General features: G+C 45.6%; 1 protein-coding gene across 1 annotated transcript in view; it reads left to right on the top strand.

Moving 5' to 3' along the window:
• Positions 1–17,053, top strand: part of LOC311145644 (nesprin-3-like) — a gene marked incomplete at its 3' end in the record, with an annotated part of 39,251 nt that overhangs the window by 21,914 nt on the left and 284 nt on the right. Inside the window, exons 9-17 of the mRNA XM_084181911.1 lie at positions 7,105–7,279; positions 8,045–8,227; positions 8,325–8,468; positions 8,781–8,915; positions 9,983–10,144; positions 10,401–10,573; positions 10,970–12,185; positions 13,861–14,019; positions 15,651–15,848. Of these exons, the coding sequence (XP_084038037.1) occupies positions 7,105–7,279; positions 8,045–8,227; positions 8,325–8,468; positions 8,781–8,915; positions 9,983–10,144; positions 10,401–10,573; positions 10,970–12,185; positions 13,861–14,019; positions 15,651–15,848 (2,545 nt within the window). The remainder of the gene's footprint in view (positions 1–7,104; positions 7,280–8,044; positions 8,228–8,324; positions 8,469–8,780; positions 8,916–9,982; positions 10,145–10,400; positions 10,574–10,969; positions 12,186–13,860; positions 14,020–15,650; positions 15,849–17,053) is intronic.

The following is a 17,053-nucleotide window of genomic DNA, read 5'->3' as shown; positions in this document are numbered from 1 at the left end:
ACAGTCTTGTCCCTGACATCCTTGGAGAGCTCTTTGGTCTTGGCCATGGTGGAGAGTTTGGAATCTGATTGATTGATTGCTTCTGTGGACAGGTGTCTTTTATACAGGTAACAAGCTGAGATCTCAGCTCGTTACCTGTATAAAAGACACCTGGGAGCCAGAAATCTTTCTGATTGAGAGGGGGTCAAATACTTATTTCCCTAATTAAAATGCAAATCAATTTATAACATTTTTGACATGCGTTTTTCTGGATTTTGTTGTTGTTATTCTGTCTCTCACTGTTCAAATAAACCTACCATTAAAATTATAGACTGATCATTTCTTTGTCAGTGGGCAAACGTACAAAATCAGCAGGGGATCAAATACTTTTTTCCCTCACTGTACGTCCCTCCACAGAGCTGTCAAAGGACACCAGAAACAAAATTGTAGACCTGCACCAGGCTGGGAAGACTGAATCTGCAATAGGTAAGCAGCTTGGTTTGAAGAAATCAACTGTGGGAGCAATTATTAGGAAATGGAAGACATACAAGACCACTGATAATCTCCCTCGATCTGGGGCTCCACGCAACATCTCACCCTGTGGGGTCAAAATGATCACAAGAACGGTGAGCAAAAGTCCCAGAACCACACGGGGGGACCTAGTGAATGACCTGCAGAGAGCTGGGACCAAAGTAACAAAGCCTACCATCAGTAACACACTACGCCGCCAGGGACTTAAATCCTGCAGTGCCAGACGTGTCCCCCTGCTTAAGCCAGTACATGTCCAGGCCTGTCTGAAGTTTGCTAGAGTGCATTTGGATGATCCAGAATAGGATTGGGAGAATGTCATATGGTCAGATGAAACCAAAATAGAACCTTTTGGTAAAAACTCAACTCGTCGTGTTTGGAGGACAGAGAATGCTGAGTTGCATCCAAAGAACACCATACCTACTGTGAAGCATGGGGGTGGAAACATCATGCTTTGGGGCTGTTTTTCTGCAAAGGGACCAGGACGACTGATCTGTGTAAAGGAAAGAATGAATGGGGCCATGTATCGTGAGATTTTGAGTGAAAACCACCTTCCATCAGCAAGGGCATTGAAGATGAAACGTGGCTGGGTCTTTCAGCATAACAATGATCCCAAACACACCGCCCGGGCAACGAAGGAGTGGCTTTGTAAGAAGCATTTCAAGGTCCTGGAGTGGCCTAACCAGTCTCCAGATCTCAACCCCATAGAAAATCTTTGGAGGGAGTTGAAAGTCTGTGTTGCCTAGCGACAGCCCCAAAACATCACTGCTCTAGAGGAGCTCTGAATGGAGGAATGGGCCAAAATACCAGCAACAGTGTGTGAAAACCTTGTGAAGACTTACAGAAAATGTTTGACCTGTGTCATTGCCAACAAAGGGTATATAACAAAGTATTGAGAAACTTTTGTTATTGACCAAATACTTATTTTCCACCATAATTTGCAAATAAATTCATTAAAAATCCTACAATGTGATTTTCTGGAGAGAAAAAAATCTAATTTTGTCTGTCATAGTTGACGTACCTATGATGAAAATTACAGGCCTCTCTCATCTTTTTAAGTGGGAGAACTTGCACAATTGGTGGCTGACTAAATACTTTTTTTCCCCACTGTAATCTGAATACAACAAAACTGTAATCAGTTACCTTACCAACAAAAATAATGTAATCAGAATACATATACTTTTGAAAAACTAGATTATTACTTATTGGATTACTTTTAAATTCTGAAGAAGAAAAAAAAATACATTTCTCACTAGCTAGGTTTCTATCCAATTGGCGACAGATTTCCATGTGAATATTCTAAAATCTGCATAAAACAATTTCCCCACAAGAGATGTGTTTCCATCAAATTGACTTGTTGCGGATGAAAGGCTGTACGTGATGACGTAGTGCACATAAAAATAACTTTTGCTGTCAAATGTCCATGTACTGAATAAAAAATCAAAGATAAATGGGTTTCCATCGCATTTTCAACTGTACTGATGGTTTTGTCACCAAAAATGTTGCGTTATATCGAAAGTGCCCACAATGTATTGGCACGTGCGCTCTAGCCAACAGCTCGCAGATACAGTGCGTGTATAGCATACCTACATGATGAAATTATTATGGACAAAATAGTATTTTTATTTGTCAAACGGCAGCCAAGCATCGATCATCATGTCACCAGAATAAGACCCTTGATATTTATTGGAATAGGTTATCAAGCTCATTACTGTGCACTTTCACCACCCTGTGAAGTTCATCATAACTTAATTAATCTTTAGCCGAATGCTGCGTTCACATGCTCATCGGAGCTTCTTATTTCCTTGTTGTGATGTCGAAAATACAACTTTGTTTCATTCATGTGCTTTTTGGTCGGAACAATTCTTCAACCAATAAGATATTAGCTAGCTTGATAAGCTAGCTAACATTGTTTATAATAAAGTTAGCTAGCTTGCTTAACATTGACAATATTGTAGTTGTCAAAAACTGATTTGTTATCATCTTTTGGTTGAAAAGGTACAAGGTCAGTGGTGAAACGTCACAACTAGGCAACAAGGGGAACAACATTTTCTCAGAGTTTCCCACTTATAATTCCAACTTGGAGGGTTGTTCAAGTGAAACTTCCCAGTCAGAACTAGGAACTTCCGATAACTCCGATAGCACGTGAACGCAATATAATAAACTGCATGCTTTCCGTAGTCTTAGTGGGAGGACCACACTTAATATCATTGCGTGGCTCCAAGTTTACTTTGATATGATGGTTGGCAAGAAAGCAGAAACAGATCTGAGCACCACTTACAAAACTACTTGCTGAAATTATACAAAAGTTCTGGAGCGTCACATTACAAAAGTAACTGAAAGTAATCAGATTGCGTTACTGAGTTTGGGTAATCCAAAAGTTGTTACAGATTACAATTTTGGACAGGTAACTATTAACTGTAACAGATTACATTTAGAAATTAACCTACCGCACCCTGGTCTGTAGAGGTGAAGGCCTTGAGGCTATAAGACATGTGTATCTAATAGGCTATCTGGAGACCATATCATGCATAGTCCATGAAGCTTTCTCTTCCTGTTGACTGACAGAAAGAGTGGGTGTATGAAGTAAAGGTTTTTCGCTTTGGCACCTTGCTGAAGATTTGTTCAAGACAGAGGATACTATTTCACCTAAGTCAAACTCTATTCAGGGACAGCTTGTTGGCTGAATGCCCAAAAACACTGTTTACCAGAGCCCTTTATCAGCTGTCGACTATCAATATCTCCTCTTCGTGCAAACAAAGGAACTACAAAGGCTTCGGAATCTGACCAGAATATGAAATGTAAATACGTCTCTTATGATGACCTGCTCTTATAGTTTACTTTAAGTTAACTTTATTGTTACTTGGTGACCAAAAGTACATTTTCATGATCTGATGATAGTGTTAGTCAGTGTGATTACTTTCCATGTTCTCTCTCTCTGCCAAAGGAAAAAACCCATTAATCCATTCAGTTGACGCATGTTTATAGTAACACGTTTGAGAACACATAGAACGTGTGTTAATCCTAAACTTTGGCACATGTAGCATGTTTTCTAGCACTGGAAACAGCTGTTGATCTATTTTAACTATCAATGACTTCATCACATGAACTGGTGTGTAGTGCGTCCCGAATGGCATAAGGCTCTGGTCAAAAATAGTGCACTATAGAGGGAATAGGGTGCCATTTGGCACAGCGACGTGGTTGTTTAATTCATGTTAAGATGGTGTGTTCCCTTGCTGTATGTGTGCCAGGCCAAGGGATAAATGGGGTGAAAACATCATCATGTGTGATCAGAATAGAGCTTTCTAGTGAAATCATCATCAAGCTGTTGATACGTATATCACTACACAATACTAAACTAAATAAAGGTTAAATTTAACAAATGGTGCATACTCTAGCACTATATAGTGGATAAGGTGCTATTTGTGACACATACATTGTTGGCATCTCCATGCAAATCCTATTTACAAGAAGAATGCATATGTTTGAAATTGTACAATTATATTTCCGTATATCAATAAGCCACATATGCAAAGTATACTGTACATGCATGCCTCTGTTTTCTTATGCACATTTTAACCCCTGTATAGATACAATAAATCAGATGTGCACAGTATAATGCATCTGTTCGCACCAATGCACCATTTCCTTCCCGTTATGAATAATAGGAGGCAAACATGCTATGAATATACTGTAAACCAGGACTCTCCAACCCTGTTCCTGGAGAGCTACCATCCTGTAGGTTTTTGCCCCAACCCTAATCTAGCACACCTGATGCTAATAATGACCTTGTTGATAAGCTGAATCAAGTTAGTTACAACTGAGGTTAGAGCGAAAACCTATAGGAGGGTAGCGCTCCATGAACAGAGTTGGAGAGCCCTGCTGTAAACAGTTTACTCTTTCCCTCTCGCTCTCTCTCCCACGGTCGATACAGAGTTAGAACACTGACAGAACTCCCCACTGTTTGACTGTGACAGCTAGCTAGGCCTTAGAAACAGCCTGATCTACACTGACAGTCTCTGACACAGAACATAGGGAATACGCACACACACACACACACACACACACCTCCCAACCAGCAGCAGCATACAAAGCAAACATCTCTACAAGCAAACACCTGGACAAGAGGAACACCTACGTGAGAAAGCTATTCATTGACAACAGCTCAGCGTTCAACACCATAGTGCCCTCAAAGCTAAGGATCCTGGGACTAAACACCTCCCTCTGCAACTGGATCCTGGACTTCCTGACGGGCCGCCCCCAGGTGGTAAGGGTAGGTAACAACACATCTGCCACGCTGATCCTCAACACGGGGGCCCCTCAGGGGTGCGTGCTCAGTCCCCTGCTGTACTCCCTGTTCACCCATGACTGCATGGCCAGGCACGACTCCAACACCTTCATTAAGTTTGCCGACGACACAACAGTGGTAGGCCTGATCACCGACAACGATGAGACAGCCTATAGGGAGGAGGTCAGAGACCTGGCCGTGTGGTGCCAGGATAACAACCTCTCCCTCAACATGATCAAGACAAAGGAGATGATTGTGGACTACAGGAAAAAGAAGAGGACCGAGCACGCCCCCATTCTCATCAACGGGGCTGTAGTGGAGCAGGTTGAAAGCTTCAAGTTCCTTGGTGTCCACATCACCAACAAACTATCATGGTCCAAACACACCAAGACAGTTGTGAAGAGGGCATGACAAAGCCTATTCCCCCTCAGGAGACTGAAAAGATTTGGCATGGGTCTTCAGATCCTCAAAAGGTTATACAGCTGCACCATCGAGAGCATCCTGACTGGTTGCATCACTGCCTGGTATGGCAACTGCTCGGCCTCCGACCGCAAGGCACTACAGTGGGTAGTGCGTACGGCCCAGTACATCACTGGGGCCAAGCTTCCTGCCATCCAGGACCTCTATACCAGGCGGTGTCACAGGAAGGCCCTAGAAATTGTCAAAGACTCCAGCCACCCTAGTCATAGACTTTTCTCTCTGCTACCACACGGCAAGCGGTACCGGAGCACCAAGTCTAGGTCCAAAAGGCTTCTTAATAGCGTCTACCCCCAAGCCATAAGACTCCTGAACAGCTAATGAAATGGCTACCCGGACTATTTGCATTGACCCCCCCCCCCCCCCCCCTTTACGCTGCTGCTACCCTGTTCATTATCTATGCATAGTCACTTTAACTCTACCTACATGTACATATTTCCTCGACTAACCTGTGCCCCTGCTCATTTACCCTGTACCGGTACCCCCTGTATATAGCCTCACTACTGTTATTTTACTGATGCTCTATAATAATTTTTTTGTTTCTATTTTTTACTTAACACTTATTTTTCTTAAAACTGCAGTGTTGGTTAAGGGCTTGTAAGTAAGCATTTCACTGTAAGGTCTACAGCTGTTGTATTTGGCGCATGTGACAAATAAAATTTGATTTGATGAATCACGCTTCACCATCTGGTAGTCTGACGGACAAATCTGGGTTTGGCAGATGCCAGGAGAACCCTACCTGCCCGACTCTATAGTACCAACTGTAAAGTTTGGTGGAGGCGGAATAATGGTCTGGGGCTGTTTTTCATGGTTCGGGCTAGGCCCCTTAGTTCCAGTGAAGGGAAATCTTAACGCTACAGCATACAATGACGTTCTAGACTATTCTGTGCTTCCAACTTTGTGGCAACAGTTTGGGGAAGGCCCTTTCCTGTTTCAGCATGACAGTGCCCCCTTGCACAAAGCAAAGTCCCTACATAAATGGTTTGTCGAGATTGGTGTGGAAGAACTTGACTGGCCTGCACAGAGCCCTGACCTCAACCCCATCGAACACCTTTGGGATGAATTGGAACGCCGACTGCGAGCCAGGCCTAATCGCCCAACGTCAGTGCCCGACCTCACTAATGCTCTTGTGGCTGAGTGGAAGCAAGTCCCCGCAGCAATATTCCAACATCTAGTGGAAAGCCTTACCAGAAGAGTGGAGGCTGTTATAGCAGCAAAGGGGGGACCAACTCCATAATAATGCCCATGATTTTGGAATAAGATGTTCGACAAGCAAGTGTCCACATACTTTTAGTCATAGTGTGTGTTTTCAAAACTAATGTTTACGTGAATTCTGATTATTTCCAGGGATACACGACATCCTGAAAATATTTAGATATCTTTGTTAGAAAGAATACTATATTCCCCTGGACGGAGTGATGCTGAATGTAAAAACATGGCTCAATTTACTCCACTTTCCCCTACTGATGTGCTTTTGCTGTTTGTATGATATCAGGTTCTGTGTCATGCCTTTTAATAACTAACTAATAGTAATTCATGTGACAGGAATGGTCTGATAAAGTTAAGGGCATAGCCTAGTATTTATGCATTTAATTCATGCAAACATAGTATTTTCTCTCTATAGGGAAAGGCAGGATGTCTATGCTGTTCTATAACATAATCATTTCTTTAAACGTACAGTAATTACTTTGTGTTAGTGTAAAAGGCTAAATGTATAAGCTGCATTTTCCCTCTGACATTTTACACTGTGTTAAAAAATATGTACATTTTTCATGAAAAGCACCACATCTAACCTGTTTTAAGGCCATCTCCTCTCCCCTCTCTGTCTGTAGTGTGAAGTGTCGTGCTATGAAGCTGTGTGCGGAATCAGAGACAGGGCTGAGACTGGTGCTGCAGGACCCTCTGCATGGCTTCTCTCAGTGGAGCCAGCTGGTCTCTCAGGTGCTGGAGGCCTCAGCAGAGGTGTCTGAGTTCTCCCACATCGCCATGCTGGTGCAGAACATCGAGGTATGAACACCGCACTGCAATGCAGGCTGCTACTGATTTGATCAACTCTTATTCCACCAGGGAAAATGTGTTCTCTCGTGCATGTAGCAGGACATGATACAGAATACAATCCCATCAATCAAGCAGCTAAACCAGGATTGTGTTCATAAGGGAACATTTAATTTTTGAGAAACCATACTTTTAGTCACTGTGGCCCTCAACGCCTGGAGACCTCCACTGTAATAATGAAGAGATCTACAGTAGTCATGTTACCTTAATTAGGTCAGCTATGGAAATCCAATCAGCCCTACATACAGACAGTACTGGACAGAGATTGGCTTAGGCCGTGTCCGAAATGGCACCCTATTCCCTATTTAGTGCGCTACTTTTGATCAGGGCCCATAGGGCTCTGGTCAAAAGTAGTGAACTATATGGAATAGGGTGTCAAAAGTAGTGCACTATATATGGAATAGAGTGCCATTTGGGCCTTCTAAAATTGAATCTATCCTCCACGGTGGACAGCATAAAGTGGCTTTCCCTATATAACCTCCTCCCTCCAGACATGGGAATACTGAAAGCACAGGTCAAGGAGTTCAACCATTTCCTGATCTTTGAAAAAGAGAGATCTGAGGATCATGCTTGCTTTACGTTGACACAGAGGAATGTGTGATCTAGATGCCATGAGGCACATATTTCTACCACACATACCTTTCATCTGTGGCGTGGCCCTCTTTAATTCATTTTCTCTCTTTTTTTCTTTCTATTTCTTTCTATCCCCCCCTACAGAGGTTGATGATGCACAGTCTGCAGCTGCAGGAGCGGTTGAGTCTGCTGCAGGTGAAGAGAGATCTGCTGGGTTCAGTGTTTGGCTCTGACAGAGCAGAGAGTCTACTGACGGAGCTCAACGCCACCATGAGGAACCGAGAGCTACTGCACAGCCAGCTTCTGCAGAGGAAGGGAAGACTGCAGGTGTGTGAGTGTGTCATAGGGCTCTGGTCCAATGTAGGGCGTTATTAGGGAATGGGGTGCCATTTGGGATGGAACCTAATTTCTGATATGTCCTTAGGGTTTGATCTCGAAGACTAAGGACTTTGGCGACGCCTACGAGTCAATCAGGAGCAAGCTGACCCTCCTGAGAGACAGACTGATCTCAGCAGACAGCCTCCAACCAGACATACTGGCCAAGAAGAGCCAGTCAGACCAGCTACGGGTGGGTCACTCACTGCATTCTACACCTGTGGCCCGTTCTCAATTCATCTTTCCTCGCATCCTCTCCTCACCTCCTCCTCAAAGGCATTGGAGAAGATGGTCCGAGTGGAGGGACCTTGGACCTTCTCCTCCAATAGGGTTGAGAAGGAGGCGAGGAGATAGGATGCAGGGAATTGAGGAAAGATGAATTGAGGTTGAGCCTGTGTCCAGGGGGCACTAGGAGACTCATTTAGAAAGAACATATAAGCATGTAGAAAGCATTCATAAAGTATTCGTAAAGCATTTATAAGCAATGTTGCTTTGTGTCTCTCAGGTGATCAAGAAGGACTTGGAGGACTGTGAGGCCCACATCACAGCTCTGGAGACTCTGGTGTCATCCAGCTCCACTAACAGGACCCAGTTTGAGAGGCTGTATGGGGACTGGAGGATCCTATACAAGGCAGTCAGGGTAAGACAGGGGAAGGATTTGACTAAGCAGAAGTTCTGAAAAATATGTAACTTTAGTGGCAAAACATTGCTTTTGAAACTGATAACATTTCCTATTAATCAATCTGTGTATTTGTGAAGTAATAGTGTAGCATGTAATTGCATTTGCTTCATGTGTTATGTATCAGTGTGTGCATTTGGCTGTGTGAGTTTTGTTCACAATAATTGATCGCTCCACAGTGAGTCATGTGGCTTGCTATATAAAGCAGGCAGACAGGCATCGAGGCATTCGGTTACTGTTTGATTGAACGTTACAATGGGCAAAACGAGTGACCTAAGCGACTTTGAGCGTGGTACTATCGTCAGTGCCAGGCGCGCCGGATCCTTATCTCAGAAATTGCCGTTTTTTTAATGCTTGACAGTGTTTAGGGTTTACCGAGAATGGTGCGACAAACAAAAAACATCCAGTCAGCGGCAGTCCTGTGGGCGAAAACATCTCGTTGATGAGAGAGGTCAAAAGAGAATGGCAAGAATCGTGCAAGCGAACAGGCAGGCCACAAACAGGCAAATAACGGCACAGTACAACAGTCGTGTGCAGAACGGCATCTCGGAATGCGCAAATCGTCGATCCTTGTCACAGATGGGCTATTACAGTAGACGAACACACTGGGTTCCACTCCTATCAGCTAAAAACAAGAAGAACTGTCTCCAGTGGGCACGCGATCGTGAGTGGGCACGCGATCGTGAGGAGTGGAAAAACATTGCCTGGAACATTGACAGCGAGTTCAGTCTACTTGAGTGGCCTGTGCAGTCCCCAGACCTCAACCCAATAGAGCATCTTTGGGATGAGATGGAACGGGCTGTTCGCAGCATGAATATACCGCTGTCCAATCTGCAGTAACTGCGTGATGCCATCGCGTCATCCCTGTAGAATATTTCTGACACCTTGTAGAATGCCCCAAAGAATTTAGCCTGTTCTGGAGGCAAAGGGGGGTCCGCCCCGGTACTAGATAGGTGTACCTAATAAACGGGCCACTGAGTGTATGTATTTTGATATTAACATGTGTGTGGTGTGTGTGTGTGTGTCAGGTGAAGGGGAACGAGAGTGAGGAGAGCATCAGGGAGCACGAGAGTTTCCACGAGAGCCTGCTGAATGTAGAGAAGTGGCTGATGATTATGAGGCAGAAGCTGGAGTCCTACCGCAGCTCTGCTGGGGAGTGGAGCGTGGACAACAGACAGTATGAAGCTGAGGTACTGACATACCACACATATCTGTCTGTTATCTCTTGTAACGTGGCACTCTGATTATGGAGATTTTGATGAAGACAGTCAAACATGACTAGGCACTGGACTATTATGGAGAGGATCTCCGTGACATCTCTCCTGTAAAAAAAAAAAAAAAAAACGGTTCAAAAAGTTATGGGAAGTAAACTGTGACTCTATCCAGTGCTGTATGTAGTTAATAAGTCCTGTCCAATCCTGTGTTATTCCTCCTCCGGTCCTGTAGAGGGCACTAGGTGAGTTCCCAGAGAAGGAGCTGCTGCTGCACCAGACAGAGGTGCAGGGCCAGGGGGTGCTGGAGAGGACCTCTGAGGAGGGACGGGTGCACATCCTCAGGGACATGAAGCGCCTGAGAGAGTCCTGGATGGCCCTGCATGACCTCAGCCTCAACCTCTTCAGGTGCACTACACTATAGCAGGCTGGATGGAAAACTCATAAAATTACATATAGAACTCTGGAATCTACAATTATTCTTGACCAAGATGGCTGCTATTATCACATTTATTGAATCTGCCACTCTAGTGAATGATAGGGTCTCTATGGGAGGACTACTCTAGTACCATTACTACTAATGCTACTTCATCTCTAGTGTGTTTCAGTGGAGGTTCTCGACAACCTCATATGGCTTTTGCACATTTATCTCCAAAAACCTTACCAACTGTAGCCTTCTAGAAAGAAGTCAATATGTTGCATGTGCTGTCCCTGCATCTGGGTGAAAAGTATTTCATGGGGCCAATTACACACCAATCCTAAGAGGTGCCTTCAGTTACTGACCGTCTGCCGTTCCGTTCCCAGGCTGCTGAATGGGCACAGCTCCTCTGAGGACCCTGACTTAGACATCCAGAGAGAGAGGGCGAGAGGCCAGGCTGGGGAGTTGCCAGGCCCAGCTAGGGAGCTCTTTCCTGGGGAGGGAGGAGACATGATCAAGGGAAGTGGCTCCAGCAGCAGGAGGGAGGGTGCTCCAGAGAGATCTCCAGGAGAGGACCATGGTGTCTGGGTCTCTCAGAGCTCTGGGTCAGGGTCTGGGAGAGGGGGAAGAACAGGGTCAGGGGCAAGGATGGAGCAAAGCGAAGGGGCAATTTTTAGAGCAGAAGAAGGTGTGGGGGTCGAAGGAGGGTTCGAGGGCAGTGTGGAGGATATGGATCTCTCTGAACATGGGGAGAGACAGGGTAGTGATTCACAGACTCTGGGTCAACAACTGGGTCCAATGACGTTAAGCCAAGGAGTCAGTCAGAGACCGGGACAGGGCAGTGGGAGTGAAAGCAGGGGCAATGGCAGGGAGAGGGAAAGGGAGAAGGAGAGGGGTGGAGGTGAGCACAGCTTTGGTATTGAGGAGGTGGACTCCATTGCCTGGAGAGGGAGGTACGGTCAGGGAGGAGAGGGGGAGACCAGAGAGGGAACCACAGGGATAACCTTAGGCCACACAGGAGGCAGAAGCCCCCAGTGTGGAGGGGTGGTGGTGGAGGGGTCCAGGAGTAGCGAGGTGGTAGGGGGCTCTGGATCCAGGAGTAGTGGGGTGGTGGGGGGCTCTGGGTCCAGGAGTAGTGGGGTGGTGGGGGGCTCTGGATCCAGGAGTAGTGGGGTGGTGGGGGAGAGGTCCAGGAGTAGTGGGGTGATGGGGGGTTCTGGTTTTACAGGTAGCGGAGTGATGGCGGGATCAGGGTCTAGGAGTAGCGGAGTGGTGGTAGTGGGGGCGTCTGGGTCCAGCAGTAGCGGGCGGACAGAGGAGTGGGTGGACGAGCAGAGGTCCAGAGGTGTGGCTGAACCTGTGGCCATGGAGGTAGACGTGGGGTTAGGGTTAGGGCTAGGGCATAGTCAGGGCAGCAGAAGCAGCTATGGAGAGGGAACAAGTGAAATGGGAGACCAGAGTGGAGGTGGAGGTGGAGGGGGACACCTGCGACACAGAGGGTCCTTCACCCCGATCAAGACAAAGATGGAGGATTCAGTCATTGAGCAAGGCTCTGCTAGAAAAACTTCTGGAGGGCTACAGGGCTCAAGTCAACACACCACGGTACGGTCTCCACTGATTCTATTAACTCATAATCACATACTTATTATTTTCTAGTTAATAAAGGAAGATAAACAAATGGGCGTGGTATAATTAAGCAATAAGGTATGAGGGGGTGTGGTATTTTGCCAATATCAGGCCTGATCTTATGGACGACGCAACGCGGATACAGCCGTTAGTCGTGGTATATTGGCCATATACAGTACCACAAACCCCAGAGGTTCCTTATTGCTATTACAAACTGGTTACCAACGTAATTAGAACAGTAAAAAGTAATTTTCTGTCATACCCGTGGTATACGGTCTTATATACCACTGCTTTAAGCCAATCAGCATTCAGGGCTCGAACCACCCGGTTTATAACAACATTTTTGTCATTTAGCAGACGCTCTTATCCATAGCGACTTACAGTTAGTGCATTTATCTTAAGATGGCTAGGTGAGACAACCACATATCACAGTCGTATTAAGTACATTTTTCCTCAATACAAAAGGTATCAGCAAAGTTAGTGCTAGTAAGAAAAGACAAGTACAAGGTTTATTTTTTGGGCGGGGGGTATTTCGTATTTAAGATACTCTTTGAAGATGTACTGTTTCAGACGTTTTCAGAATATGGGCAGGGACTCTGCTGTCCTAGCATCATAGGGAAGCTGGTTCTACCATTGGGGTGCCAGGACAGAGAAGAGCTTTGACTGGGCTAGGCGGGCGCTGACCTCCCGTAGGGGTGGGACGGCCAACAGACCAGAGGTGGCAGAACGGAGTGCTCGGGTTGAGATGTAGGGTTTGAGCATAGCCTGAAGGTAGGGAGGGGCAGTTCCCCTTGCTGCTCTGTAGGCAAGCACCATGGTCCTCTCCACGCCACCTGATAGGAGCGACCAGCCAGGTAGAATGCAATCCAGGTGTGTGCAGAGCCTGAGACGCCCAGCCCTGAGAAGGTGGAGAGGAGGATCCGATGGTTCATGGTGTCGAAGGCAGCGGATAGATCTAGGGCGACGAGAACAGAGGAGAGAGCGTCAGCTTTGGCAGAGCGGAGAGCATCCGTGATACAGAGGAGAGCAGTCTCAGTTGAATGACCCATTTTGAAGCCTGACTGGTTAGGGTCAAGAAGATTGTTCTGAGTGAGATAACGAGAGTTGGTCAGAGACAGCATGCTCAAGTGTTTTGGGAAAAAAAGAAAGAAGGCATACTGGTCTGTAGTTTTTGACATCAGAGGGGTCGAGTGTTGGTTTCTTGGGGAGAGGAGCGACTCTGGTCATCTTGAAGTCGAAGGGGACGCAGCCAACGGTCAGGGATGAGTTGATGAGGGAAGTGAGGAATGGGAGAAGGTCTCCAGAGATAGTCTGGAGAAGGGAAGAGAGGATGGGGTCGAGTGGGCATGTTGTCGGGCGGGTGGACATCACTAGTCGCAGGATTTCATCTGGTGAGAGAAGGAAAAAGATGTCAAGTCGTTCTGTGTGAGTGGGACCAGTGGACTCAATAGGCTGAGTGAATGAGGAGCGGATGTCGTCAACCTTTTTTACAAAGTAATTGACTCATCACTCAATATTCTCATTAACCCATATTTGACTGCCGTTATAAACTGGAATATTAAGGAAATTAGTTAACTGATTGTCTTTTGTGAAATATCACCTAAAGTAAGTTGTTGTTGATAATGTTGTTGTTGTTGTTTGGGTCCTTCAGGCAGGTCCAGGGTTAGCCCTTAGTGCAGCGGAGTACAAGGACAGGAAGAGGGAGTTTGAGGCCTGGCTACAGAAGGAAAACAATACTCTTTCAGGGATTCTCAACACCAAGGGACCGCTGAGCACCAGAGAACTCAAGATCAGGCAGAACACACTCAAGGTTGGTGCTGATGATTCTTCTCAGAAAAATATACAGTATTCCATTTCTATTATTACAGTATTCCATTCCTGTTTATATTCACACAGAAATAATGAGGTACTCAAGTGCTGTGGCCGTCTTATGGGTTAGGGACTGCTTAAAACAAGTTATTTTCTAAGTAATATGCATACTTCGTGAGAACTTCTGGAGGACGTTATGTTCAAAGGGCACAAAACAAAGCTCTAGGATGGTCGAAACTAAACTAATCTTCTGGCCGGAGGAGTTTTATTAAGAGCCTCGTTCTGAACATTAAAACGCATCGCTTGCGGCATGGTTTTGGAAACATAAGGATCTTATCTTTCATATCAGCAATAAATAATTTTCAAAAACAAAAGGTTAAAATACTACACACCTTTATAGGGTTAGGGTTCCCACTGCCATATTTCCATGTTACAGCGCTTATGTATGGAAAACAGACGGAGGACCGAGGCATACCTCTGCTAATTAGCTACCTCCATCTCCGAACACCTGTGTGTAAACAGAAGCCAGACGCCACAAACGTGTTGTCACTGAAAAATAATGTCGGCTGCAACTGTGTTAAAACCGGTTAAAACAGTGTACAGTAAGTGTGTATTTTGCATTTGTGAAATTATTTTGATGTGATAAAACGTTATGTTTCTAGAACCATACCGCAATTGAGAATCGATTCACGTTTAGATGGAGTATTTGGCTGTTGTGGCACACCACAAACCTTCAAGCGTTCCTCTAGATGACTAAAATAACTGGCAGCTGAACTAACGGCTTTACACTTACATCCCAACCACAAGCTGCCTGACACTCAGACAGGTAGTATCCTAAATGGCACTCTACCCACTGGGCACACACTGGTTGAATCAACGTTGTTTCTACGTCATTTCAATGAAATTGGGCTCCCGAGTGGCGCAGCGGTCTAAGGCACTGCATCTCAGTGCTTGAGGCATCACTACAGACCCCCTGGTTCGATTCCAGGCTGTATCACAACCGGCCGTGATTGGGAGTTCCATAGGGCGGTGCACAATTGGCACAGCGTCGTCCGGGTTTGACCGGTGTAGGCCGTCATTGTAAATAAGAATTTGTTCTTAACTGACTTGCCTAGTTAAATAAAGGTGTCCAGTGGGTATTCTCTATATAGTGCACTACTTTTGATATAGGGCTCTGGCCCAAAATAGTGCACTATATAGTAAATAGGGTGCCATTTGGGATGCTAGCAGGCCATGTTAGTGGTTGGGATGTATCTGTCAGGATGGGATAACCGAGCACAGAGCATGCCTCAATGTCAGCAGACATTGAATCAAGGCATGTTTGCTTGTTTGTTTGGGGATATACAGTATGTATGTGCTGCTGTGGTTTCAGTGGAGATAAAGGGTTAAGAAGTATTCCTTCAGGATTTACTACTGTAGCTATTCTTCTGTGCAAAGATCCTGTGTAGACATTACACACTGACACATTGCTTATTGTTATTACTTTATGCAACAATTCCTCTGCTTATCCCTCAGCCATAAGCAACTGTTTAGTCTTCCTCATTCTCCATCCCCCTGTTGTTCACTCACCTCTTCTCTCCCCCTCCTCCTCCCTCTCTCTCTCTCCCTCTCTCTGTCCTCTATCTCCCACAGACTTTGCGGTCCAGTGTGGGCTGGGGTCAGGAGCAGTTCCAGCTACTGCTGACGTCTGGGGCGGCTGCAGCTGGAGCCGGGGACGGGGCTGACCATTGGGCTGAGGATGTTGGCATGGAGGAGATACGTTATCGCTGGATGCTCTACAAGTCCAAACTGAAGGATGTGGGAGACCTCAAGGCTCTGTTGAATGTCAAGGTAAGAGATGCTGTAGTCCCCTGTAGCTCAGTTGGTAGAGCATGGCGCGTGCAACGCCAAGGTTGTGGGTTCGTTTCCCACGGGGGGCCAGTATGAAAATGTATGCACTCACTAACTGTAAGTCGCTCTGGATAAGAGCGTTTGCAAAATGACTAAAATGTAAAACTGTAATGCTGTATACATTGTATTGTGCCCCCCAAATGGCACCCTATTCCCTTTTATAGTGCACTATTTTTGACCAGGATCTATACAGCTCTGGTCAAAAGTAGTGCACTATATAGGGCAGTGGTCACCAACTCCAAGGAATTCCTAGTCGATCACCAAACATTTCTGTAAAAAAAAACAAAGATAAAGCCTTGCATTCTTATTTATTGTATTTGTTTCCCGCTGTTGGTGGTAGGTGCACTTGATTCAGCAGCCCTAGTGCTGGGAAGGCAAAGTGTTCCCATTTTGAACCATTTCATGTGTCAAGGTAGAACAGAGAGCAAATCAAGTGCACCTACCGCTGGCCAATCAGATAGCTCAGATCACCATGTCTGCACAGTTTTCTCGAGCCATAGACTGTAAAAAGAAGCCTCGAGCGCACAGCAAAGTTGATACTGTAAGATTCAATGAATACAGCAGAGAGCTGTTTAAGTTGTTATTCAGCACCGTTAGCACTTTGTTCAACACTTATAAGCCATAAAATGCGCGTTGTCCCTACTTCCACTCACGCTACAACCAGCACTGCAGCTGCAATGAATGGGTATAGAAAAGTATTTCGATAGTGGCTTGTGTTTTAATATCGAGGAATATTTCACTTTCTCTGGTCATAGGAGTAACAACATGAATTGGTGCATGAGGCAGAAATAATGCAGTGCGACTTGAGTTTTTTCGCCATCAGCTGGAAGACTGTGTCCCCTTTTCTCAGCGGAGGGCGGGAGAGCGGAGGGACAGTGAGTCGGGTGAGAGGCAGCTTCACCACTGCTCTCTGCCTCCCTCCCTCCCCTCAGACTGACCATCAGATGCAGGCCATCAGTCCAGTAAACTGTCCCTCACAAGTAATACAACAGATTATCTATTACCAGTGTGATCATATACCAACATTTTAAACATTTCAAAATTGTCTGAGAAGAAGAACATTGGCAGGGCAATTCAAGCATAGCCAATATGCACTGATAATGTATTGGGCCTATAGCCTACTGCACAAACCTCATTGCTACAGA

The sequence above is a fragment of the Coregonus lavaretus genome (genome assembly GCF_964263955.1).
Source record: "Coregonus lavaretus genome assembly, chromosome: 18".
Lineage (NCBI taxonomy): Eukaryota > Metazoa > Chordata > Actinopteri > Salmoniformes > Salmonidae > Coregonus > Coregonus lavaretus.
The sequence above is the reverse complement of the archived record's forward strand: the minus strand, read 5'-3'. Positions and strand labels throughout refer to the sequence as shown.